Here is a 23,585-nt window from a genome sequence, read left to right as displayed (position 1 = left end):
TCAACCAGTACAATAATTTAAAAGGGGGGAATTAAAATGGTTGAAGTGGATAATGACAAGTATATACCGATCCAAAAAAACAACTCCTGAGCATGTATGTACTGCTTACATGGATGTACTATTAGCATGTACAGTGTTGTTTGTTACTGCAGTTACCAATTTATTTCCATTTTAAATATTTAATTTCTCTGAAATGGTGCAAGCAAATTGTATGAAAAGTTGCAAACGAATACATGAATGTTTTGTATCCAGAGTCAGGGGGATGAGATGAGATGGGGTCATGTTCATACAGTATTTGAACTGTACATTACTAAAAGAAGGCTTTTTTTCTATGCAGATACAGTATAGTGTTTCAAACACATGCTATACACACGTACACACACATACACATACACACACACACACACACACACACACACGAGGTAATGTAAAGATGTGGGTGAACAGAGCGAAAAAGATTGTACTAGAAACGCTTATTAACATCAAAGGAATGGGCCTAAAGCAAAAGTTTGAACAGCAGCAGCAGCTGCAGTACCCTTGATATCTATGGATGGGACAGATACCCCCTGCAGACGCACGCACGCACACACACACACACAGGGAGGGGTCTGTAGTGTGACAGAGCACACCAGCTTCGCCACCAGGCACTCCTTCTTGAATTAAAATAAAACTATCTCCTTACCTCTTTCTGGATGCCCCCTCTTTACCAACAAGAGGGACAGGACCAGCTCTCCTCAGCTTCCATTTTCCTCTTCCTTTCCTCTCTCCCTTGAAAACTTTCTGCACCTGAGACAGTGGGAGGGAGGGAGATAGAGCATGAAACAGCACCCCAAATCCTGTCCCATTACAAGCAGCACAGGCTTCTGTCCCTCTACTCCTCTGCCTCCAGTCATTTGCATGGGAGGGAGGAGCTGCTTGCTCTCTCTCTCCCTCTTTCTCCCTCTCTCTCCTCTACCTCTCTCCCTCCCTCTCTCTTTTAGAAGCTTTACACCTGCCATCCTGCCTACAGTATGTGATGATATCACAATGTCTCTCCTACATCACAGACAGGCTGACATCATCACACAGGCTGGCGGCCAGCAAGAGACAGAAATGCAGATAGAGACACACTGACAAATACATACACTGTAGGCACAGGCACCATGCGGCTTCTGCACCATAAAAGTTCATTTGAATCAAAAATAATGTCATCTTTTAAGTGAGGCGCTATTGAAATCTTGGGGGTCTAAGTGTCAAGACAATCTTGACATAAAACGGAGGCATCATTTTCAATCATTCAATAATGATGTGGTTTTGGATGACAGTATTCTATGAGATATCATGGGAAAATAATAGGAGACATAATGGAAATACAGTATCGTCCAATTTGTGACCATAATGGGAATATACATAGCGCTTCCTTCACAGGAAATAATACATGTGACATAACGGGAATGTAGTAAGTATGTGGGTTTGGCTCATGTGACATAACGGGAATGTAGTAAGTATGTGGGTTTGGCTGGGATTATCCTACATCCTGCAGGGATATAATAACTGGGAAAACGCTATATTTGATACCGCCACGTTGTGGGATGAGCGAGTAAACATTGCATGTCATTTCCCAGAATCCCTTGCTGCAGTGGGAGCACTGTATGCTACTGTACTGTAGGTGATAATGGTTGAAATATATATATATATATATATATATATATAGATATATAGATATATATCTATATATATATATATATATATATATATATATATATATATATACATACACATCAACCAGTACAATAATTTAAAAGGGGGGAATTAAAATGGTTGAAGTGGATAATGACAAGTATATACCGATCCAAAAAAACAACTCCTGAGCATGTATGTACTGCTTACATGGATGTACTATTAGCATGTACAGTGTTGTTTGTTACTGCAGTTACCAATTTATTTCCATTTTAAATATTTAATTTCTCTGAAATGGTGCAAGCAAATTGTATGAAAAGTTGCAAACGAATACATGAATGTTTTGTATCCAGAGTCAGGGGGATGAGATGAGATGGGGTCATGTTCATACAGTATTTGAACTGTACATTACTAAAAGAAGGCTTTTTTTCTATGCAGATACAGTATAGTGTTTCAAACACATGCTATACACACGTACACACACATACACATACACACACACACACACACACACACGAGGTAATGTAAAGATGTGGGTGAACAGAGCGAAAAAGATTGTACTAGAAACGCTTATTAACATCAAAGGAATGGGCCTAAAGCAAAAGTTTGAACAGCAGCAGCAGCTGCAGTACCCTTGATATCTATGGATGGGACAGATACCCCCTGCAGACGCACGCACGCACACACACACACACAGGGAGGGGTCTGTAGTGTGACAGAGCACACCAGCTTCGCCACCAGGCACTCCTTCTTGAATTAAAATAAAACTATCTCCTTACCTCTTTCTGGATGCCCCCTCTTTACCAACAAGAGGGACAGGACCAGCTCTCCTCAGCTTCCATTTTCCTCTTCCTTTCCTCTCTCCCTTGAAAACTTTCTGCACCTGAGACAGTGGGAGGGAGGGAGATAGAGCATGAAACAGCACCCCAAATCCTGTCCCATTACAAGCAGCACAGGCTTCTGTCCCTCTACTCCTCTGCCTCCAGTCATTTGCATGGGAGGGAGGAGCTGCTTGCTCTCTCTCTCCCTCTTTCTCCCTCTCTCTCCTCTACCTCTCTCCCTCCCTCTCTCTTTTAGAAGCTTTACACCTGCCATCCTGCCTACAGTATGTGATGATATCACAATGTCTCTCCTACATCACAGACAGGCTGACATCATCACACAGGCTGGCGGCCAGCAAGAGACAGAAATGCAGATAGAGACACACTGACAAATACATACACTGTAGGCACAGGCACCATGCGGCTTCTGCACCATAAAAGTTCATTTGAATCAAAAATAATGTCATCTTTTAAGTGAGGCGCTATTGAAATCTTGGGGGTCTAAGTGTCAAGACAATCTTGACATAAAACGGAGGCATCATTTTCAATCATTCAATAATGATGTGGTTTTGGATGACAGTATTCTATGAGATATCATGGGAAAATAATAGGAGACATAATGGAAATACAGTATCGTCCAATTTGTGACCATAATGGGAATATACATAGCGCTTCCTTCACAGGAAATAATACATGTGACATAACGGGAATGTAGTAAGTATGTGGGTTTGGCTGGGATTATCCTACATCCTGCAGGGATATAATAACTGGGAAAACGCTATATTTGATACCGCCACGTTGTGGGATGAGCGAGTAAACATTGCATGTCATTTCCCAGAATCCCTTGCTGCAGTGGGAGCACTGTATGCTACTGTACTGTAGGTGATAATGGTTGAAATATATATATATATATATATATATATATAGATATATAGATATATATCTATATATATATATATATATATATATATATATATATATATATATATATATACATACACATCAACCAGTACAATAATTTAAAAGGGGGGAATTAAAATGGTTGAAGTGGATAATGACAAGTATATACCGATCCAAAAAAACAACTCCTGAGCATGTATGTACTGCTTACATGGATGTACTATTAGCATGTACAGTGTTGTTTGTTACTGCAGTTACCAATTTATTTCCATTTTAAATATTTAATTTCTCTGAAATGGTGCAAGCAAATTGTATGAAAAGTTGCAAACGAATACATGAATGTTTTGTATCCAGAGTCAGGGGGATGAGATGAGATGGGGTCATGTTCATACAGTATTTGAACTGTACATTACTAAAAGAAGGCTTTTTTTCTATGCAGATACAGTATAGTGTTTCAAACACATGCTATACACACGTACACACACATACACATACACACACACACACACACACACACACGAGGTAATGTAAAGATGTGGGTGAACAGAGCGAAAAAGATTGTACTAGAAACGCTTATTAACATCAAAGGAATGGGCCTAAAGCAAAAGTTTGAACAGCAGCAGCAGCTGCAGTACCCTTGATATCTATGGATGGGACAGATACCCCCTGCAGACGCACGCACGCACACACACACACACAGGGAGGGGTCTGTAGTGTGACAGAGCACACCAGCTTCGCCACCAGGCACTCCTTCTTGAATTAAAATAAAACTATCTCCTTACCTCTTTCTGGATGCCCCCTCTTTACCAACAAGAGGGACAGGACCAGCTCTCCTCAGCTTCCATTTTCCTCTTCCTTTCCTCTCTCCCTTGAAAACTTTCTGCACCTGAGACAGTGGGAGGGAGGGAGATAGAGCATGAAACAGCACCCCAAATCCTGTCCCATTACAAGCAGCACAGGCTTCTGTCCCTCTACTCCTCTGCCTCCAGTCATTTGCATGGGAGGGAGGAGCTGCTTGCTCTCTCTCTCCCTCTTTCTCCCTCTCTCTCCTCTACCTCTCTCCCTCCCTCTCTCTTTTAGAAGCTTTACACCTGCCATCCTGCCTACAGTATGTGATGATATCACAATGTCTCTCTTACATCACAGACAGGCTGACATCATCACACAGGCTGGCGGCCAGCAAGAGACAGAAATGCAGATAGAGACACACTGACAAATACATACACTGTAGGCACAGGCACCATGCGGCTTCTGCACCATAAAAGTTCATTTGAATCAAAAATAATGTCATCTTTTAAGTGAGGCGCTATTGAAATCTTGGGGGTCTAAGTGTCAAGACAATCTTGACATAAAACGGAGGCATCATTTTCAATCATTCAATAATGATGTGGTTTTGGATGACAGTATTCTATGAGATATCATGGGAAAATAATAGGAGACATAATGGAAATACAGTATCGTCCAATTTGTGACCATAATGGGAATATACATAGCGCTTCCTTCACAGGAAATAATACATGTGACATAACGGGAATGTAGTAAGTATGTGGGTTTGGCTGGGATTATCCTACATCCTGCAGGGATATAATAACTGGGAAAACGCTATATTTGATACCGCCACGTTGTGGGATGAGCGAGTAAACATTGCATGTCATTTCCCAGAATCCCTTGCTGCAGTGGGAGCACTGTATGCTACTGTACTGTAGGTGATAATGGTTGAAATATATATATATATATATATATATAGATATATAGATATATATCTATATATATATATATATATATATATATATATATATATATATATATATATATATATACATACACATCAACCAGTACAATAATTTAAAAGGGGGGAATTAAAATGGTTGAAGTGGATAATGACAAGTATATACCGATCCAAAAAAACAACTCCTGAGCATGTATGTACTGCTTACATGGATGTACTATTAGCATGTACAGTGTTGTTTGTTACTGCAGTTACCAATTTATTTCCATTTTAAATATTTAATTTCTCTGAAATGGTGCAAGCAAATTGTATGAAAAGTTGCAAACGAATACATGAATGTTTTGTATCCAGAGTCAGGGGGATGAGATGAGATGGGGTCATGTTCATACAGTATTTGAACTGTACATTACTAAAAGAAGGCTTTTTTTCTATGCAGATACAGTATAGTGTTTCAAACACATGCTATACACACGTACACACACATACACATACACACACACACACACACACACACACACACGAGGTAATGTAAAGATGTGGGTGAACAGAGCGAAAAAGATTGTACTAGAAACGCTTATTAACATCAAAGGAATGGGCCTAAAGCAAAAGTTTGAACAGCAGCAGCAGCTGCAGTACCCTTGATATCTATGGATGGGACAGATACCCCCTGCAGACGCACGCACGCACACACACACACACAGGGAGGGGTCTGTAGTGTGACAGAGCACACCAGCTTCGCCACCAGGCACTCCTTCTTGAATTAAAATAAAACTATCTCCTTACCTCTTTCTGGATGCCCCCTCTTTACCAACAAGAGGGACAGGACCAGCTCTCCTCAGCTTCCATTTTCCTCTTCCTTTCCTCTCTCCCTTGAAAACTTTCTGCACCTGAGACAGTGGGAGGGAGGGAGATAGAGCATGAAACAGCACCCCAAATCCTGTCCCATTACAAGCAGCACAGGCTTCTGTCCCTCTACTCCTCTGCCTCCAGTCATTTGCATGGGAGGGAGGAGCTGCTTGCTCTCTCTCTCCCTCTTTCTCCCTCTCTCTCCTCTACCTCTCTCCCTCCCTCTCTCTTTTAGAAGCTTTACACCTGCCATCCTGCCTACAGTATGTGATGATATCACAATGTCTCTCTTACATCACAGACAGGCTGACATCATCACACAGGCTGGCGGCCAGCAAGAGACAGAAATGCAGATAGAGACACACTGACAAATACATACACTGTAGGCACAGGCACCATGCGGCTTCTGCACCATAAAAGTTAATTTGAATCAAAAATAATGTCATCTTTTAAGTGAGGCGCTATTGAAATCTTGGGGGTCTAAGTGTCAAGACAATCTTGACATAAAACGGAGGCATCATTTTCAATCATTCAATAATGATGTGGTTTTGGATGACAGTATTCTATGAGATATCATGGGAAAATAATAGGAGACATAATGGAAATACAGTATCGTCCAATTTGTGACCATAATGGGAATATACATAGCGCTTCCTTCACAGGAAATAATACATGTGACATAACGGGAATGTAGTAAGTATGTGGGTTTGGCTGGGATTATCCTACATCCTGCAGGGATATAATAACTGGGAAAACGCTATATTTGATACCGCCACGTTGTGGGATGAGCGAGTAAACATTGCATGTCATTTCCCAGAATCCCTTGCTGCAGTGGGAGCACTGTATGCTACTGTACTGTAGGTGATAATGGTTGAAATATATATATATATATATATATAGATTCAGAGGCAGTCACGTGGCGACAGCCTCTGAAAAATCAAATTTGACCAGCACCAAATTTCGCGCCGCCACGTCGCATTGCGCTTACTATAAGCGCACACAATGGCGGCAATACATGTTTTGCCGCAACGTCGCCGGCATTATAAGCGCAGCCTAAGGCTGCGTTTATAGTACTGGCGACTGCGATTTTGCGCAGTGCCTTAGCAAGTACATGCAGTCCATCGCGGGTGCCCATAATGGGGTCGACGCGATCGCTGGAAGACTTCTTCGGCCCAAAAAAACCTTGCGCACCCCTGCTTTACGGTAATGTCATGATTTGCGTGGTGGGAAATTTAAGTGGTGGTCTTGCAGCCTCCATACTATTTAAGAGAGTGGGGAGCACTATACTTGCTCACTGCACCTGACATAGGGAATCATTCTCTGAACTGTTGTGATCTTTCTGCAAATAAATGCATGCCTTTTTTTTTTCCCAACGTAAAATAGTGCGCGCGACAAAGTAACGGAGTGATGTCGCCGTCGCAAAAACTGGAAGCCGGCAAATTTTGATTTTTCAAGGGCTGTTGCGTCACGTGACGGCCCTTGAACAAATCAAATTGCCGGAATCCCGCAACGCTGCTGCCCGGCGAAACATAACTTCCGCCGGTGGCGACGTCACACGTCGAGTCGCGGTCGACGGCATTATAGGCACGGCCTTAGATATTGTGGAGAAGGCTCGGTTCAGTGTCCAACTTATTCCAGACTGACTTTCATCAGACTATATTGAAGTCTATGAAACCCCTCATGCTAAAAATCAGTGACGAACTCAGAATCAGTGATATGGAGAAAATCAATGGGCATTGACATGTCTGATATAGTTATCAGCATCGGCAGCCCTCACTTTGTTGTCAGCCCGAAATCTGTCCTCATGAAGCTGCTTCCCTGCGTTCCGCTTCAGTTGAAGGCTATGTCCTATTAGATCTTACAATGGTTAAGGAGCATTATGATTGGTAACAAACTATGGACAGTGGTGGTAGTGCATTTGATAAAAGCTGTGGTTTGGTGCTTGGTTGCTGAAGAATAGAATTTCTTTTAAAGCATTTAGAACTGTGAAGTGGCTAAACAGGATTTGAAGCAGTACAAGCTCCTTGTAACTGTGGGATAGTCACTTTGTCTGCTTTGTCCTTAAGCTCCAAGGCCCTAATGTAACATGCTGTGGAGCCGCTTCTTTGTGCAAGAAACTATTTTAGTCCCTATTGTTTAAATGGAGCTGCTCTCTTCCCCAGTGCAGGAAAGTAGTTTCACAGCATATTGTATAGTGGTGCAATAATTAAACGGTGAGCTTTAGGCCCGCGCTTATAGTGCCGGTGGTGGCGACGCGACGTCGCCCGAAAACATGCATTGTCGCCGTCGCGTGCGCTTATAGTAAGCGTGACGGGGCGACGCGATTTTTTGCAGCCGGAAGATTTGATTTTTCAGGGGCTGTCGCCTCGTGTGACAGCTCCTGAACCAATCAGTGGCCTGGTCGCCCGCGCCGCCGCCGCAAAGCGAAATACAACTTTCGCTAGCGGCGACGGGTGACGTCACGTGTCGCCGTCGCGGTCACTATACGCGCGGCCTTACACAGGCAGGGGACTAGTGCCTGGAAGCTGTATATAGAGTGCTATATAAATGAATACTGTAGTGCATTATCATACCATTACAGTTAGTCCCCGCTCTTCAACGTTTCACTATACAACGAATGGCATATCCAGGGGTGAGCAAACTTTTTATGCCGAGCCCCCCTTTTCATCCATGACCTTTCTCGGGGCCCCCCTGCCTGATGTAATAAAAATCGTATGGAAAAAAAAACCCTTTATTAAACGGTATACAATGTAAATACAAATATGTCTAAATACTTATATATTTCAACAGCTCACGCTTGCAAAATTAGGCTGCGTCCATGTTGCCGCTGAGAGCGGTGACATCTCAAAGCATGAGTCACATAATTTTGCAAGCACGAGTGGGGGGGGGGGGGGGGAGTGGATCAGGGCTATTTTTGTGTGTAGCTGTGTGTGTGTGGCTGTGTGCATTGACTGCTGCTGAGCGTGCTACAAAGACAATTTTGTTTGTCTCCCCAAGCGCCAAGCTTGGGAGAGCGTACGTGCACAAAGGCAATCCTTTAGGGTGGGCATTCATCCACTTCTTTGCTACCTCCCTTTCCTCTCTCCATTTTTTTCCCTTCCCTCCCTTTTTTCCTTCTCCCATTTGCCTTTTTATTCTCCCTGCTCTTTAGCTTGCTTTCCCCAGTGTCATCCACACTCCTACCTACAGTATTATGTATTATTTATTTATTTCCGTTTTCAATGTTGTGTTATTTTTAATTATTTCTGTATATTCATAGTATGATTGATAGTGGCAGCCTACCCTTTCACTTGCAGAGGAAGTTGCAGAGGATCGCAGCGAAACAGTTTGCCAGCGGAGAGCAGGAACCCAGCGCTATTGCAGGGCAGACACCGGAAGGAGGGGCGTTTGACATCACAGCGCTGGGGCGTGCTCCTCCCCGTACCTCCGAAGCCCTCGCGCGTGCGCACACACAATCACGTGGCCGCCACCGGCACTATCCTGTTCGCCCGCGCACATCTTCGGCTGCCCGTCCGTGCACATCTTCTTGGCCCTTCCATGCACAGCATCTGCCGGCCCACGCACACCAGGTTTCGCTGCACGCGCCCCCATAGATAATCTTGCGCCCCCCCCCCCCCCCGTTTACGCACTGCTGCATTCAATCACAACACAGACACAGCACACATGATCACAACACACACAGAACACATACTCATATCACAACCTACACAACACACACAGACACAACACACACACTCAATCACGTAGCAAGCGTGCCCTCTATAGAACAGCCCTTGCAACGGTTTCACTATCCAACGCTACTTCCAGAACGGATTCCATTGGATAACCGAGGACAGCCTGTAATTATACACAGTACTATGCTGTTAAATTATTCCCCTTTCCCTGGCTGGAGATGAGATCAGCTCCAATCTAATGTGACTACAATCTTGTCCAGTACTCAAAAGCACCTTCACAGCATATTGAATTGGGAAGGTTTGTAGAATACAATCAGATCTTCTTGATGAAAATGAAAAGGCCACTTTCGGTCCAGAACACCTACATGTCACTCATGTTCTGTCCTTGGAGACTGATATCCGTGTTTCCTTCAACATGATTTCTGCTTTAATAACAGAAAGAGTAACATTGTTAAAAGAACGCACAGAACACGCGCACCTCAGCGCACAGAACACGCGCACCTCAGCGCACAGAACACGCGCACCTCAGCTAGGGAGACTGCTGCCCCAGCCCCCTCCGTGCTGCATTACTGTGACTAGGGCTGGCGTGCTGGCTATCAGTGACGTCACTACGCCTGCCCTCACCACCAGGCGCTGGTTTGGTGGCATAGAACGGGGCGTCTGCAGCGGCGGCGGCGGCATCATCATGCAGGGCGCAAGGGCAGGAAGGAGCGGGCAGGCTGCTGATCCGCGGCCGTGCAACGAGGTAACCACGGGCAGAGCCGGCGGGGCACTGAGCAGGGTTACCCCACGCGCTGCCAGGGTGGCAAGCAACACACGGGCAGAGAATTGGGTAAAGAGCGCCTTGTGCATGAAGAGCCGTGCTCAGAAGTCCGTGATTAGGGTGAAAGAGCCCGGACTCTGGGCCGGGTAGGCAGTAATATGCAATGGTGAAGAGTGTCTGCTTCCTGGAGTGACAGCTCTCTGCAGGGCCCCGTGGTTGGATTACCCACTGGCCCTATCTCACCAGCCTTACACATCCGTTCATACAATTCATCTCTCATTCCCAGCATAGGACACTGCAGGTTTATGTGGTGACATCTGGGATGGGGCAGGAGTGCATCGCCATGTTAGCAATGGTTTGGCTAAATGTTACTGCATGTGTACTGCATGTGTACTGTCCAAGTATTATTTTTTTTATCATAGGAATTCAGATTTTACTGCTTTTACACCTAGTTGTTTTTTTTGTTAATAATAAAACGCGTTACACGATTGTTGTGTCCAGCAGTTCTGATTAAAGCATTTACTGTAGTAAAAGAAAAACACTGCACAGAACAGCAAAGCGTTAATATTAAGCTATTATTGGCTTCTTGTTTTTTGTTTTACACAATTGCATCCACATTTTAATGTATTGAAAGTATGCAGAAAAATTCATTAAAACATTTTTTTTTACATAGTGAAACCATGCAACACTGCATGTGTAATTTTTGTAACTATGCCCAAGACATACAGTACTTGAAAAGGAGAGGTAACTCAATGTATTACTTCCTGGTAAAACATTTTTATAAATAACTCATTTAACCCCTAACCTGCTTGCAGAAACACTGAAGTTTATTGCTGGCCCTGTGACTGAAGGAATCCGAGTACTTTGACAGCAAAGCTTTGATTTGCTATTGAGGGTGATGTTTAACCCTTTGAAGAAAAAAAATGTTCCCAGCACTCATAAATGATGAGTAAGTGTCAAATGGATATGCCAAAAAAAACTTTACCCATATTACAAAATCATAACAAAAAACACGAATGAATGAACAGTTTAGACACTGTATGTATATATACATGCAAGAACACACGGATAGAGAGAGAACAGAGCACAGTGTGTGAACACAAATCCAAAACACCGTGCGCAAAAGGGAAATACTACACACAAGAACAGATGACCAAAGGGGGGGGGGGAAATGAGAAGGAAAAGAACACAATGAAAATCTGTTACCACCGAAAGGTCTGTGGTACTTCCCTTAAGACCCTTAGGCCTTGCCCCCGCTGCCTACTACAGCGTCCGCTGTGGCGGACGCTGCGCGCACGAGAGCCCTCCCCGCAATGGCGCCGGGCCCGCTGCGAGCGGGGGCCGCAGCGCTCGAGCGAGAGCTACTCCTGCTCTCAATAGAATTGAGAGCAGGACCTAGCGTCGAGCGATACGGCACGCCCCCCGGCGGTTCAGCCAATGAGGGCGAACCTGCCGGGTGACGTCATGGCCACGCCCCCGTCACTCCTCCGCCACGCCCCCCCGGTCTCTTACTGCAGCTCCCTGCAGACCAGGTAATCGGCTGCACGCGCCGCCAATCTCGCGGGCGCGCGTTGCAGCTGAGTTACAGGGGCCGTAGCCTTAGGCTGCGTACATTGTGCGGAGACGACGTGAGTGACGTCGCTTGCGCCGAAAACAAACACTAGGGCGCCATTATAAGTGTGTATAGTGTGAGCGCGTGCACAAGAGCGACCGGCGCTTCGCGCGACAACCTTTATTGAATTTGCTGTGCGATGCTGGTTCTCGTGAGCAGTTCGCCCAATGAGTGTGAACCAGCTCTGTGACATCACAGCCACGCCTCCCTGTCGCTTCTGCCTGCAGGACAGAACAGGCGAGCGTGACGTTGCACACGCATTCACTATGGACGAGTCCTTAGTTAGGTCCTCCCTTGTTGGCAAAGAAAAGATGTAAAATGTGTACTGTAGTCCCAATGATGGGAAAGCAGTTGCACAATGGCTGGCCTATGTAATAGCCCAAGAAACAGGTATGTCCTCTAGCAGTGATAAACAAAACAAGAAAAGCTTCCCTGTTGAATGCACTCGTACAGTGAGTGCGTTCAACAGGGAAACTTTTCTTGTTCTGTTTATCATTATTATATTGTTCCTATTGCACCTCCAGTGTTAACATATCAATCAATATATTAAGGCTGCGCTTATAGTGCCCGCGGCGGTGACGCGACGTCGATCCGAAACAAATACATTGACGACCTCGCAAGTGCTTATAGTAAGCGCAACGGAGCGACATTGCAACCAAACATTTTGTCGCCGGGTCTATTTGATTTTTTAGAGACAGTCGCCACATGTGACTGTCTCTAAACCAATCAGGGACGTCGCTTCAAATCAAATTATAACTTTCGCTGGTGACGTCTTCTGCCGTCGTCGCCAGCACTATAAGCGCGGCCTTATACTGTAAGTACCAGGTCGCACTATATTCGGGCAAATATGGTACTTAGGCTGATGCGGGAGTATCATCCCTTCCCCCTTTCCCACAGAGCTCCGAAACTTGTGCAAAAAAAAAAAAAGCTAAGTACAAGCAAAAGTTCAAAACGCTGGAAAGCTCCAAGTATAAGCGTCCTCAATACTAAATATTCCCCAGCAGGGCTAATGGTATGTGATGCAGGAACCAAAGAACCGTATAGCTGCAAATTCAGATTTCCTCCCTCCCCCTTTTTTGGTCATCTGTTCTTTTGTGTAGTATTTCCCTTGTGTGCACTGTACTTTGTTTTGGAATCATTTGTGTTCATATTTTGTTCACACACTACTCGGTTTTATCTGTGTGTGTGTGTGTGTGTGTGTGTGTGTGTGTGTGTGTGTGTGTGTGTGTGTGTGTGTGTGTGTGTGTGTGTGTGTGTGTGTGTGTGTGTGTGTGTGTGTGTGTGTGTGTATATATACACACACACACACACTACATTGTTCATTCATTAGTGTTTTTTGTTATGATTTTGTAATTAAGTAAAGTTTTTTTGGCATATCCATTTGAGACTCATCATTTACCTTTCAGTGCTGGGAACTTGAGTGTGTTTTCGTGTGGATATTTTCAAGGGTTTTAGGGTCCCTCGCATGTTCCACTTGTACCACCATTGCGCTTTTGCATAGATGTGTTTATTTTTAGAGTGCTGCCTATACTCTATACTTTAATGTTTAACCCTTTGGTTGCGATCTTTCAGTGACCACGGGAATAGAGGAAATATGGTAGGGCACTCGACCTGCATTGCGACCTTTTTAAGTGCTAGATAAGACCAGGAGGGCTTTAGCGTTTTCCAGGTAAATCCAAGCGTAGAGTATGTTACAGCAAAAAGAAAAAAAGTGAGAAGCGCAGTCAAAATTGGGTAGTGGTAAAACTAGACACTTTTATTAAAAATCCTGTCCCAGGGATCACCCTCTAGGACAACAAAAACATGATGATCAATATATAGACAATAAAGTTTAAAAACTGTGCAGATGAAGCTGTTGTGCAATTGCACTCAATGGGTCTCCAAGGGGTTAAAAACGGGAGAATCCCGGTGTACAGTCAGAGTCCTGTAAACTGTGCGCTGCCCGGGCAGATTATGATATAGAGGGGTACCCCAGGGTTGAAGCAATGCTCGATATGCTCACCCTTTAATCGCTGCTGGTCCGTGGGGGTCCGATGACTTTCTTCAATCTCGAAATTTGCTCCAGTACACGCTGCACAGATGCACGTTGACACACGATACCACGCAGCCCTCCGGGTGTCCGGGTCTGATGTCACTTCCGGCCGTGACGCACAGACCCTTCCCGGTAGTCTCTGGACTGCGTCCGTCAGCTCTCCTCCTGGTGGTTGCCGATGAAAGGCAAACAAACTTGAAACAGGTGCTACTGGCTGGAGCCCACTGTATGATGTTGCTTGCTCCACTGCACTGAATGAGAGCAAAAACCCTATGCTCCTCCTCCTACGCGTTTCACCATGAAGATGGCTTCGTCAATTTGGGGCCCCTTATTTGCCTGACAATGTCTTGGTTAAATCTCATCTGGAATTCTAAGGACATCTTTTTATTTATAGATTATGTATGCCATGATCTTATTGCTTTTTCCAGTTGTTTCTTTGCCATTAATACTGCGTCATTGCTCTGGAACACATTGCTTCACGAGAGGCCCACGCCAAGTATAGGGCGTAGGATAACCCTCTATTATATGCTGGAACATTACTGCTGTAGTGTTGGTAATGAGCTTCCCATATGATTTGGGTTTTATTGTAGAACAGTTGCCTTTAATCTAACCCAAGCAGACCAGATTTTAGGAACCATTAATGAAGCATTGGGCAATAATGCAGTTACTTTTGGACATTTAAAGTAACCCGTATCAGTTGGCATTATTTTAATGATTTTTTTTTTTTATTATCGAAACTGAAACTCAGAGGAAGGCCAGCGCTAAAACGAGGCACGGGCCGTGGCACCCAAATATTGAGGGGGAGTGAAACGCAATCGCCAGGAGCAGTAGTGGTAATGTCACAACCTTTTGAAGTGGGTGATCACCGTTAAAAACCCAGTGTCTGCTGCCTACGTCCTGGGTAAAGTCACTTTACGTCCCCTTGTGCCTCAACTACTGTTATTATAATGTTACATTATAATGTTAATAGTGCAGGGATTTATGCCTGAAAACAATCCAAGCACAGGAATGCATAAGCAACAATATTATATTATCATATCACAATGTCCCTATATTATTACCTCAACTTCAAAAAGAGTTTCCCGTGGTTTTAAGCTTAAAGCTACAGCGCCAGTGAGCGTGCGCGAGCAACGGAGTGCCTGGTGGCGCTCGTGGCCTTCAGCCGAGCAATCTGAGGCGGCGGGGGCGCAGCCATGATCTCATGTGTCTGCTTCGCCCTCATTGGCTGAACCGCCACCGTGACGTGGCCATCGCTCGGCCGCACCATAAGTCAAATTTCTTGACTTCTCAAAATGTAGTCGCCACTCGCGCTTGATCATATGCGCGCATGCACTGACTGGGGCCGGCCCCATAGAGCCGTATTTTGTACGTGCTAGCAGTGGGGACGAGGCCTTATGCCTTGTCCATGAGGACGGAGCGCCATGGCGCTCGCTTGCAGCACGGGCGATTCCTGGCCTGCAGTGTAGCGCGATGGGCGGCTTGCTCGGGGTGTGCCCGTGATGTCACGTGCGCAGTTCGCTCTCATTGGCTGAACCAAGCACGTGACCGGCCCATCGCGCAACAGACAATTTTTGTCTCTGCATGAATCGCGCCTACAGACGCGCGAGCGCGCACACAGAGTATGGACACTCCAATGGATTTACATTGATCAACATGGAGAGGCCTAAGGCTGCGCTTATAGTGCTGGCGACGTCGCGGCAAAACAAATATATTGCCGCCATCGTGTGCGCTTATAGTAAGCGCGACGGATTGGTCGCGATCGCTGGAAGTCATCTCTATTTGATTTTCCAGCGACCGTCACCTGACAGTCGGATCGCCGGCACTATAAACGTAGCCTAAGGCTTGCTACCGCCGGGTCACTTATGACTTTTAATATGTCTCACTATCGCTTTAGTGGGTCGGTGTGTGTGTTGCACACTTTTTTGATTTGCGTTTAGGTGTGTATTGTGTGTTGATCTTAATGTCGATCCGTTAATACAGTACAGCAGTGTTTTCTTTATAAAGCTTTCTATGGTTGCCTGCATTTCCCCCTTGGTTTGGACTCCAGGGCCCTGACACAGCGCTTTGTATATTGCATACTTTGGTTAGTCACAAAAACCTGGTCTCTCTGGTGTCCCTAAGGGTAGACGTGAGAAAGTATGGCTTCGACGTTATTAGAGATGGACGAGCGTGTTCAGTCTGCAAATTCTCACGCACATTACTATTTCTTTGCAAATCCGTGGAGGTTTGTGCAAAGAGTTTGTTATAAAAAGTTTGTGCAAAAACATGCAGTTTCACCTTGCGCCACTAGAGTTCGCACCGACAAACTTCATAAATTTCGCTGAGACTCGTTATCACTAGAGTCCCAAGTGCTATACAGGCATACCCCGCTTTAAGTACACTCACTTTAAGTACACTCGCGAGTAAGTACATATCGCCCAATAGGCAAACGGCAGCTCACGCATGCGCCTGTCAGCACGTCCTGAACAGCAATACCGGCTCCCTACCTGTACCGAAGCTGTGCGCAAGCGGGGAGACTATAGAGCCTGTTACAAATGCGTTATTTACATCAGTTATGCACGTATATGATGATTACAGTACAGTACATGCATCAATAAGTGGGGAAAAGGTAGTGCTTCACTTTAAGTACATTTTCGCTTTACATACATGCTCCGGTCCCATTGCGTACGTTAATGCGGGGTATGCCTGTATATACCTCCCAAAACACACCATTTTATACAACGTGGAGAGAGACGTGCACCTAATGGAACACCCCTGAGATTCCTGGGAAACATGCTATTTTATTTATGCAATATATATATATATATATATATATTATATATATTATGTCTTTAACAAAACTACAAAAGTTACAAACGTGACAACCGGTCATGTTTCACTCCCCACAAAAAGCGAAATGCTGACCCTGAGACCATTTTGGTGGACACTCATGAATGTGATTGCATTGTGCAGTAGTTTAAGTGGGGCAACGTAAAGTCATCAATGCACTCACAAGATGCCAGTATCAGCGGGTTCATCAGAAAAGTGGGTAGTTCTCCTCGAAGGCATTGCAGCTGTATATGCTGGATGCTTCTAGTAGTGGTCTGACTGCAGAGTGTGCTGGAAATGTCACCCGAGCCTATTCCCACACTCCTTTCCGGTATCTTCACTGCCGCGCGTGTCCGGAGCCGGTTCATACTGTTTTTTAGTGAAGTGCAGAGACAACCTTGTGTAATATTTTGGTTCAGTGATTCATAAACCGCCCCATTATAAGGAGAGAACTCACCAGTGTAACATCATTTAAAGCTTGAATAAAACAGTGTTATCAGGGTAATTGTGCTCAAAACCAAATATAAGTGCAATTCTTAAATAAGAAAGTGCTTAGTGAATTATTCAATACTGTATAACAATATAAAATATAAACTGAAAATTCTGTGATGAAAGACCAGAAAGTGACAATTTTCACTTTTTGATTATTTAAAGCTTACCTGAAACCCAGCAAGAATACCTAAGATTATAGGAACTACTGCCAGGTTTACATAAAATGGCTATTATTTGTAGGGTTTTTTTTTGTGTGTGTCAAAACAAGCACACAAAAAAACAACAAATATCTCAGGAATTAAATGGTCCATTGAAGGTTGGAGGACCATGGATCAGCTCAAGGGGAACCCAATTCCAAGTAAGTTATAAACCAAATAAGAACCAAAAAGGTATAGCATCGTGAGCTGCTGATTTTTAACCTGTCTTGAGTATCAAACAGTAATGTTGAAATTAAGTTCCAGCACTAGTCTTCCATCCTATTATGCTTGGTTCTGGTTAAACATCAGGTAACCGACCTCCTAGATAGTTAGTGAACGTATTGGCTTGTTTGTTGCCCCTTCTTCTGTACTACAACAATGACATTAGTGAGACATTTTAAGAAGTTAAAGCCCTACCCTGAGTGCCTTTGTCGGTGAATTCGGAAGACTTGATTTTTCGTGTTTAATTTTACCCTACCCAGGTCTTCGCTGACCTGTCCTCCGGGAAATTGCCTCTGGACCCAAGCGGCGTTTTGAACAGTGAACTGGACAGAAATGAGAAGGTCTTCCAAGCTAAAATGACAATGATTTTAATGAAGGTAGGAGCCATATCGCTCTACCATGAATATATGGATTGATGTTTCTTACATGATATTTTCATTTAACCGTTTAAAGCCTATGCCTGTGCTATATATTATTTATGATGTGATCTGCATCAGGGGGGTTCGCAGACATTTCTCAGGTCTGTCAGAGGAATGGAGTACATGGGTTTGAAAGCCTGTACAAGAGTAGAGAGAACACACCTGGTACACCTGTGCATGTGTTTTCACAGGCTACTTTAAGTTGGTATTCCATATAAAGTGACAATCTCCTGTGCCCGCCATAAAAATAAATGTTTATTTCATTTCTAAATTCTGTAAGGGCATTCTGGATAAATGATTTTTATTTTTCTTCCCCTCCGAGGGAAATAAAAATGGTTGCTGCCACCCACAAACATTTTAAAGCAGCTATTTGCATGGGGATGTCTTAACAGTGCAATAATAAACCGGTGAAAACTGTGTAAACCAGTTTTTTGGAAAAAAATTAAATAGAACAAGAAAAATCTGCACAATACAATCTAACTGTTTTGGGTTCTGATTTTTATTTTTTTTATATATATATATATTATTTTGGTGGGGGATGCTGCTTCAACCCTAATTTTAGTGGAGCACCTGAAAAAGCAGATTGTGTGCTGCAGTACAACCAGCAGTGAATGTTATATCTGTATCCAACACACACCACCACGACATTCCATATCAGATAAGTGTGAGGTGTAGCTGAATAATGTGAAGGTATTTGTTGTTATGGTTCTGTCTGCTACAAAGTAAATAGTAACTGCTGCAACGCCTTTTCATGTCTGTTTTTTTTTTTTTACATAGTACGACAAGCCTTTTGAAGATGATCTACTAATAGATATTGCAAGTTTAACTTATGATACCCCAAATGGTAAGGAAGTATTTGCAACCGATAAAAGTCCATGGGAAATCTCATGTGAGTGGGTAAATTGTTCTTTTAATCGGTTAATTGTTGGAGCCAAGAAATGTAGTCTGGTCCAATAGCACGGACATGTAAAGTGTTTATATTTCCAAATGAACATGAAAACTACTTACTACTTTAAAAAAACAAACCCCAGGAAATGTCAAGTGACCTGTTAATACTGTGTATGATTGTATGCATAATAATTGTACGGTTTCATTTTCTGGCTTGTTATATCTTGTAACATTATTTTAATGCGTGTCTCACATTCAAATGAATGTTGCAAGTGTTAAAGATCCCATCGGGACCAGAGATTGATCTATTTAATTAAACACTTGGAACATTCATTTGCGAGTGGCGTTTGTTGGAGATTCTGCAGTACCAAGGCAATTACACCAGTGCTGCTGTTTTGGTGTCCCGATTACACTGTAGTAGCCAAGCGTGTCAGCTTTTTTTTATGGTGGCACTCCTCTCTATAATTGCAATATGGCATCGCTGAAATTGGAGAAAGGTGGGAATAGATCTAACTGCTTCATATTTTTTTACATTAACCATCATGTCAAAGAATGAATTGCTTACAGGCATACCCCAGTTTAAGGACACTCACTTTAAGTACACTCGCGAGTAAGGACATATTTACAATAGCACCATACCTCTGTGTCCATACGCTTGCTTCGCGAGTGCGGACACTTATTCTGCCCTACAGACCGCCGTAGTAGCGATGCGCTGATTCCCCTCGCCCAATAGGCAAACGGCAGCTCGCGCATGCGCCTGTCTGCACGTCCTGAACAGCAATACCGGCTCCCTACCTGTACCGAAGCATCGATAAGTGGGGGGAAAAGGTAGTGCTTCACTTTAAGTACATTTTCGCTTAACATACATGCTTTGGTCCCATTGTGTACGTTAATGCCTGTATATATATCTAAAAAATTTTTTAGACATGTGTCCAGTGTTGCAAAGATCAATGGCTTCGTTTTGGACAGAACATGTAATTAATTTCCGGTTGCACGTGATTTGATCATCATTTCTTTGTAGCTATTAGTAAGTGTAGGAAGATGTTTGTGTCATCCCTACCAATGATATCAAAATGAACGTCTTCGGCCAGTTCATATTGGGACCTCCTTTCATTAATTGAAAGTTGAACACGATCCACTTCTCTCTCCTCAAGTCTGCAATACTTTCCATCTTTATTCAGCCATCCACTTATCTCTCCGTTATGCTCCTTGAGTGGTTCATTTAACACTCCTACCTATCTCAGTAGATGTCTTCTCAGATGTTTTGGCTCTTTTAACCTACTTCTGCCCACTGGTTCAGAGCAAGTCTCTGTAGCTGCCAGCATTTCTCTCCTCTCGGGCTACAGCCTAATTCTGACCTGATATTGATACCAACAGCTGCTACTGCAAGCATTCCTTGGTTGGGTATCCAGACTACAGCAATATTTGTGCTACCATTGTAGTTCACCTAGCACTGTGATGACACTTTTTAACCCATTAAATATGACAAGAAAAAGCAAACCTATAACGTCTAGCAATCCAATAAATTATTATCTCAACGGATGACTCCCCTTCTCTGCTTTATTTAATGTGTTCATTTTTACTCAATCTTTTCTTTCTTTTTTTTTTTTTTTAAATCTAGGACCCAAAATATGGAATGGCTGCTATAAAAATATTAAAAAGAAACCGAAATATAAAAATCGTTCAAAGAAAAAGGTATTTATCAACTTTGTAGTCTTATTTTGCTTAAGATAGATAGAAAAGACAAGCCCAAACCCTCATAAAGCATTACTAAACAAATATTTTAGTGGGTAAAAGGTACTGAATACACATATGGTACAGTGGAAAAATAAAAACAATTGGGTATAATAACCATCAGGAGTCGTCGGAATACCAGACCCTCATAGGCACACCGAAGTGACAGGGACCCCACAAGGAAGCCCAGCCAGCCTATTGGTAACAATGCAGGTAGGTGTATTCACACAATCACTGCAGCATTGGAAATACCCGTTCCGATAGGGAAAGCACCCTCTCCCGGTCCAAAGCATACACTCCATCACTGCAACTAAAATTTTCTTAAGACACGCTTGCGGAAGCCCCTTCTAAAGCCGCTCTCATTGCGGCTGCAGGGGCTCGCTGCCGAGCAGCAGCGCGCCTCAGCGCCTAAGCACTGACCATGCCCGAGGCCTAAGGCGTCCACACCCCACGCTCCACTCAGATGAGCAGGTTAAGCTGGAATCATAAGCAAAGAAAAGAAAGAAAGCTCCCTAATAGCCGCACAAGAGAACACCTATACCTATGTTAAAAATTACTATTTATTAATAAATGATTAAAATATATTTATTGCAGCAAAAAGCTAACGTGAACCAAAGTGATTAAAATAAATTAAAAAACGGAGCAGGTAACTGTATGCCTAATTCAAACTAACAGTGTATGCTAGGAATAACTATTTTAGAATGTCCCACTGCTATATAATTATACTAACAGTGGTAGTTATACCAATACAGTTCTATATAGTTTGAGGACTACACCTAAATGGAGAGTATAGCTTAATGTAGTGTGTGTGCTCAGAATAATATATTTGTTGAGCCAGCTAATGCTAGTATACGGATATATACACACACATATGTACCAGACCAACGGGTTCAAAGGTAAATGAACATAGAGGTCTGTTATGTTTAGCAGAACAGCTATTTCAAGATCACAAAGTATGTGTCTTGTACTCAGAACCATGACAAATAGGAAAGTAGTCAGAGTGTTGTGCTTCCTTTAGAAGGCTCCGAAACACTCTAACTGAGAGAAGGCAACAGTCCTCTCCGATATAGCCAGCGCACTAGGTGGTGACGCTTAGCCTGCCCAACATATGTTTCACCGTTGTGGCTTCATCGGGGGCTGGAATCACCTCCTTTCAGGGAGCAGCTGCGACACAGACACTCAAGGGTGACGTCACCGCTCAGGAGTGGTACAGAGATCAAATGATTACCGGTAGCATGTGTCACGGGAGACCAGGACTAACACGCATGGTACATCATTGGTGGTTTCTTCTCGCTCTTCCTCATCTGGATTATGCCCCGTGTTTTCCATGCTCCCATAACATTTCATGCATAAATCCTCAACTCCCTTTTAGATAAGTGCAAAGTCTTTTATGGAGATAATGTGTAATCCTTTCCCCTCCAACAGGACATACATGTACAGGTAAGGGAGGAGCTAGGTGTCCCTCTATAAAAGAGCTCTGTCCACCAAAGCTTGGGATTTCTTCCATTATGAGTTAATGTTCCTTTTTAGTAAATGCTGCAGCAATTACAAATTGAAGACTAACCCGGTTAGGGATTGACTAAAAAGAAAAATGAAACGGGAGCAATGAATTGCTGTGACAAGGACTGCCGTACCCTCCTGAGGGACTTACACATGCATACTCTCATATGCATACGTTGAAATGTGTCCATATATATATAACCAGTGTTCGACAAACCTATACATTTGCTCGCCCCGGGCGAGTGGATTTATCCCCCGGGCGAGTAAATATTGGCCCAAGCAGCACACGTTTAGTACTAGGTGGCGAGTAGATTTTTTTGTGTGGCGAGTAGATTTTTTGGTGATTTGTCAACCACTGTATATAACCATACACAAACAACTTTAATCACAAGCGTTTCCTGATATTAAGTATTCATATATAGCATATCACGCACAGTGAAAGCCCAAATAAATACTTATTCTAGTAGTACATTTATTATTATTATTATTATACCTATGTGGTCACACTTTTTTTTTTTACACTGCTTTACAAAGCAGATCTAGAATTTCCAACAACATGCATTGAAGTTGTGGTTCGGTCTTGGGTTTCTTTTGTCCCCCCTAGATTGGAAGCAGGAGCTGTACTGCGTTATTTTCAGCTTTGGGAATCATCTCTTGCAGATATACTTGCCTCTGACCCCCAGTGGTGGATTTTCCATTAGGCCTGTGCCTAGGCCGGCATATTTCTTTACACCCCCTCCCCCCACAATATAAAGAGGCGCCTCTCTCTTCCCCACTGGTTGCTGCAGGAGAGAATAGGGCCTCTAAAGTTCTTACCTTCTGCGTCATGCCGCGCTTCTTCTGCAGAGTCAAATGACGCAGCGACGTCCGGTACCATGGCAACGTGCTGCCGTGTCACATCGCGGTACCATGACAACATGACGTCACGTTACCATCGTAACGCGAAGCCATGGGACGTTGTAGCTTCATTTGATGCTGCAGAAGGAGGGGCGCGGCACCAGGTAAGTGACTATGGCCGGCAGTTTTTGTAAATCCACTACTGGTGACCCTCGGTACCATCCCCTGCTGGGGTAACAAAATTGCATCCTTTTGGCCCACGTGCCATGGGAGGTTTTAGATCCAGTAAGTACCAACAGCAACTACAGAAGTTAGTATCTTGGGAAGCATGGGGTCCGCAGAACCAAAACGAATGCGGTTCAGCTTCATACCGATTTACAATATGTGACCTTAGTATGGAATGCTCCTTTCAGAATTAAATATCTTAACAAATGTATAGATCCTTTTTATCT

At 43.7% G+C, this 23,585-nt stretch overlaps 1 protein-coding gene across 1 annotated transcript in view; it reads left to right on the top strand.

The window, feature by feature from the left end:
- Positions 1 to 10,180: 10,180 nt before the first annotated feature.
- Positions 10,181 to 23,585, top strand: part of LOC142483974 (Holliday junction recognition protein-like) — a 31,194-nt gene continuing 17,789 nt past the window's right edge. The window contains exons 1-4 of the mRNA XM_075583894.1: positions 10,181 to 10,374; positions 18,016 to 18,132; positions 18,952 to 19,018; positions 20,684 to 20,757. Coding sequence (XP_075440009.1) covers positions 10,315 to 10,374; positions 18,016 to 18,132; positions 18,952 to 19,018; positions 20,684 to 20,757 — 318 coding nt within the window. The 5' untranslated portion in view covers positions 10,181 to 10,314. The remainder of the gene's footprint in view (positions 10,375 to 18,015; positions 18,133 to 18,951; positions 19,019 to 20,683; positions 20,758 to 23,585) is intronic.

This window comes from Ascaphus truei, unplaced genomic scaffold (genome assembly GCF_040206685.1).
Source record: "Ascaphus truei isolate aAscTru1 unplaced genomic scaffold, aAscTru1.hap1 HAP1_SCAFFOLD_410, whole genome shotgun sequence".
NCBI classification, from domain to species: Eukaryota; Metazoa; Chordata; class Amphibia; order Anura; family Ascaphidae; genus Ascaphus; species Ascaphus truei.
The sequence above is the reverse complement of the archived record's forward strand: the minus strand, read 5'-3'. Positions and strand labels throughout refer to the sequence as shown.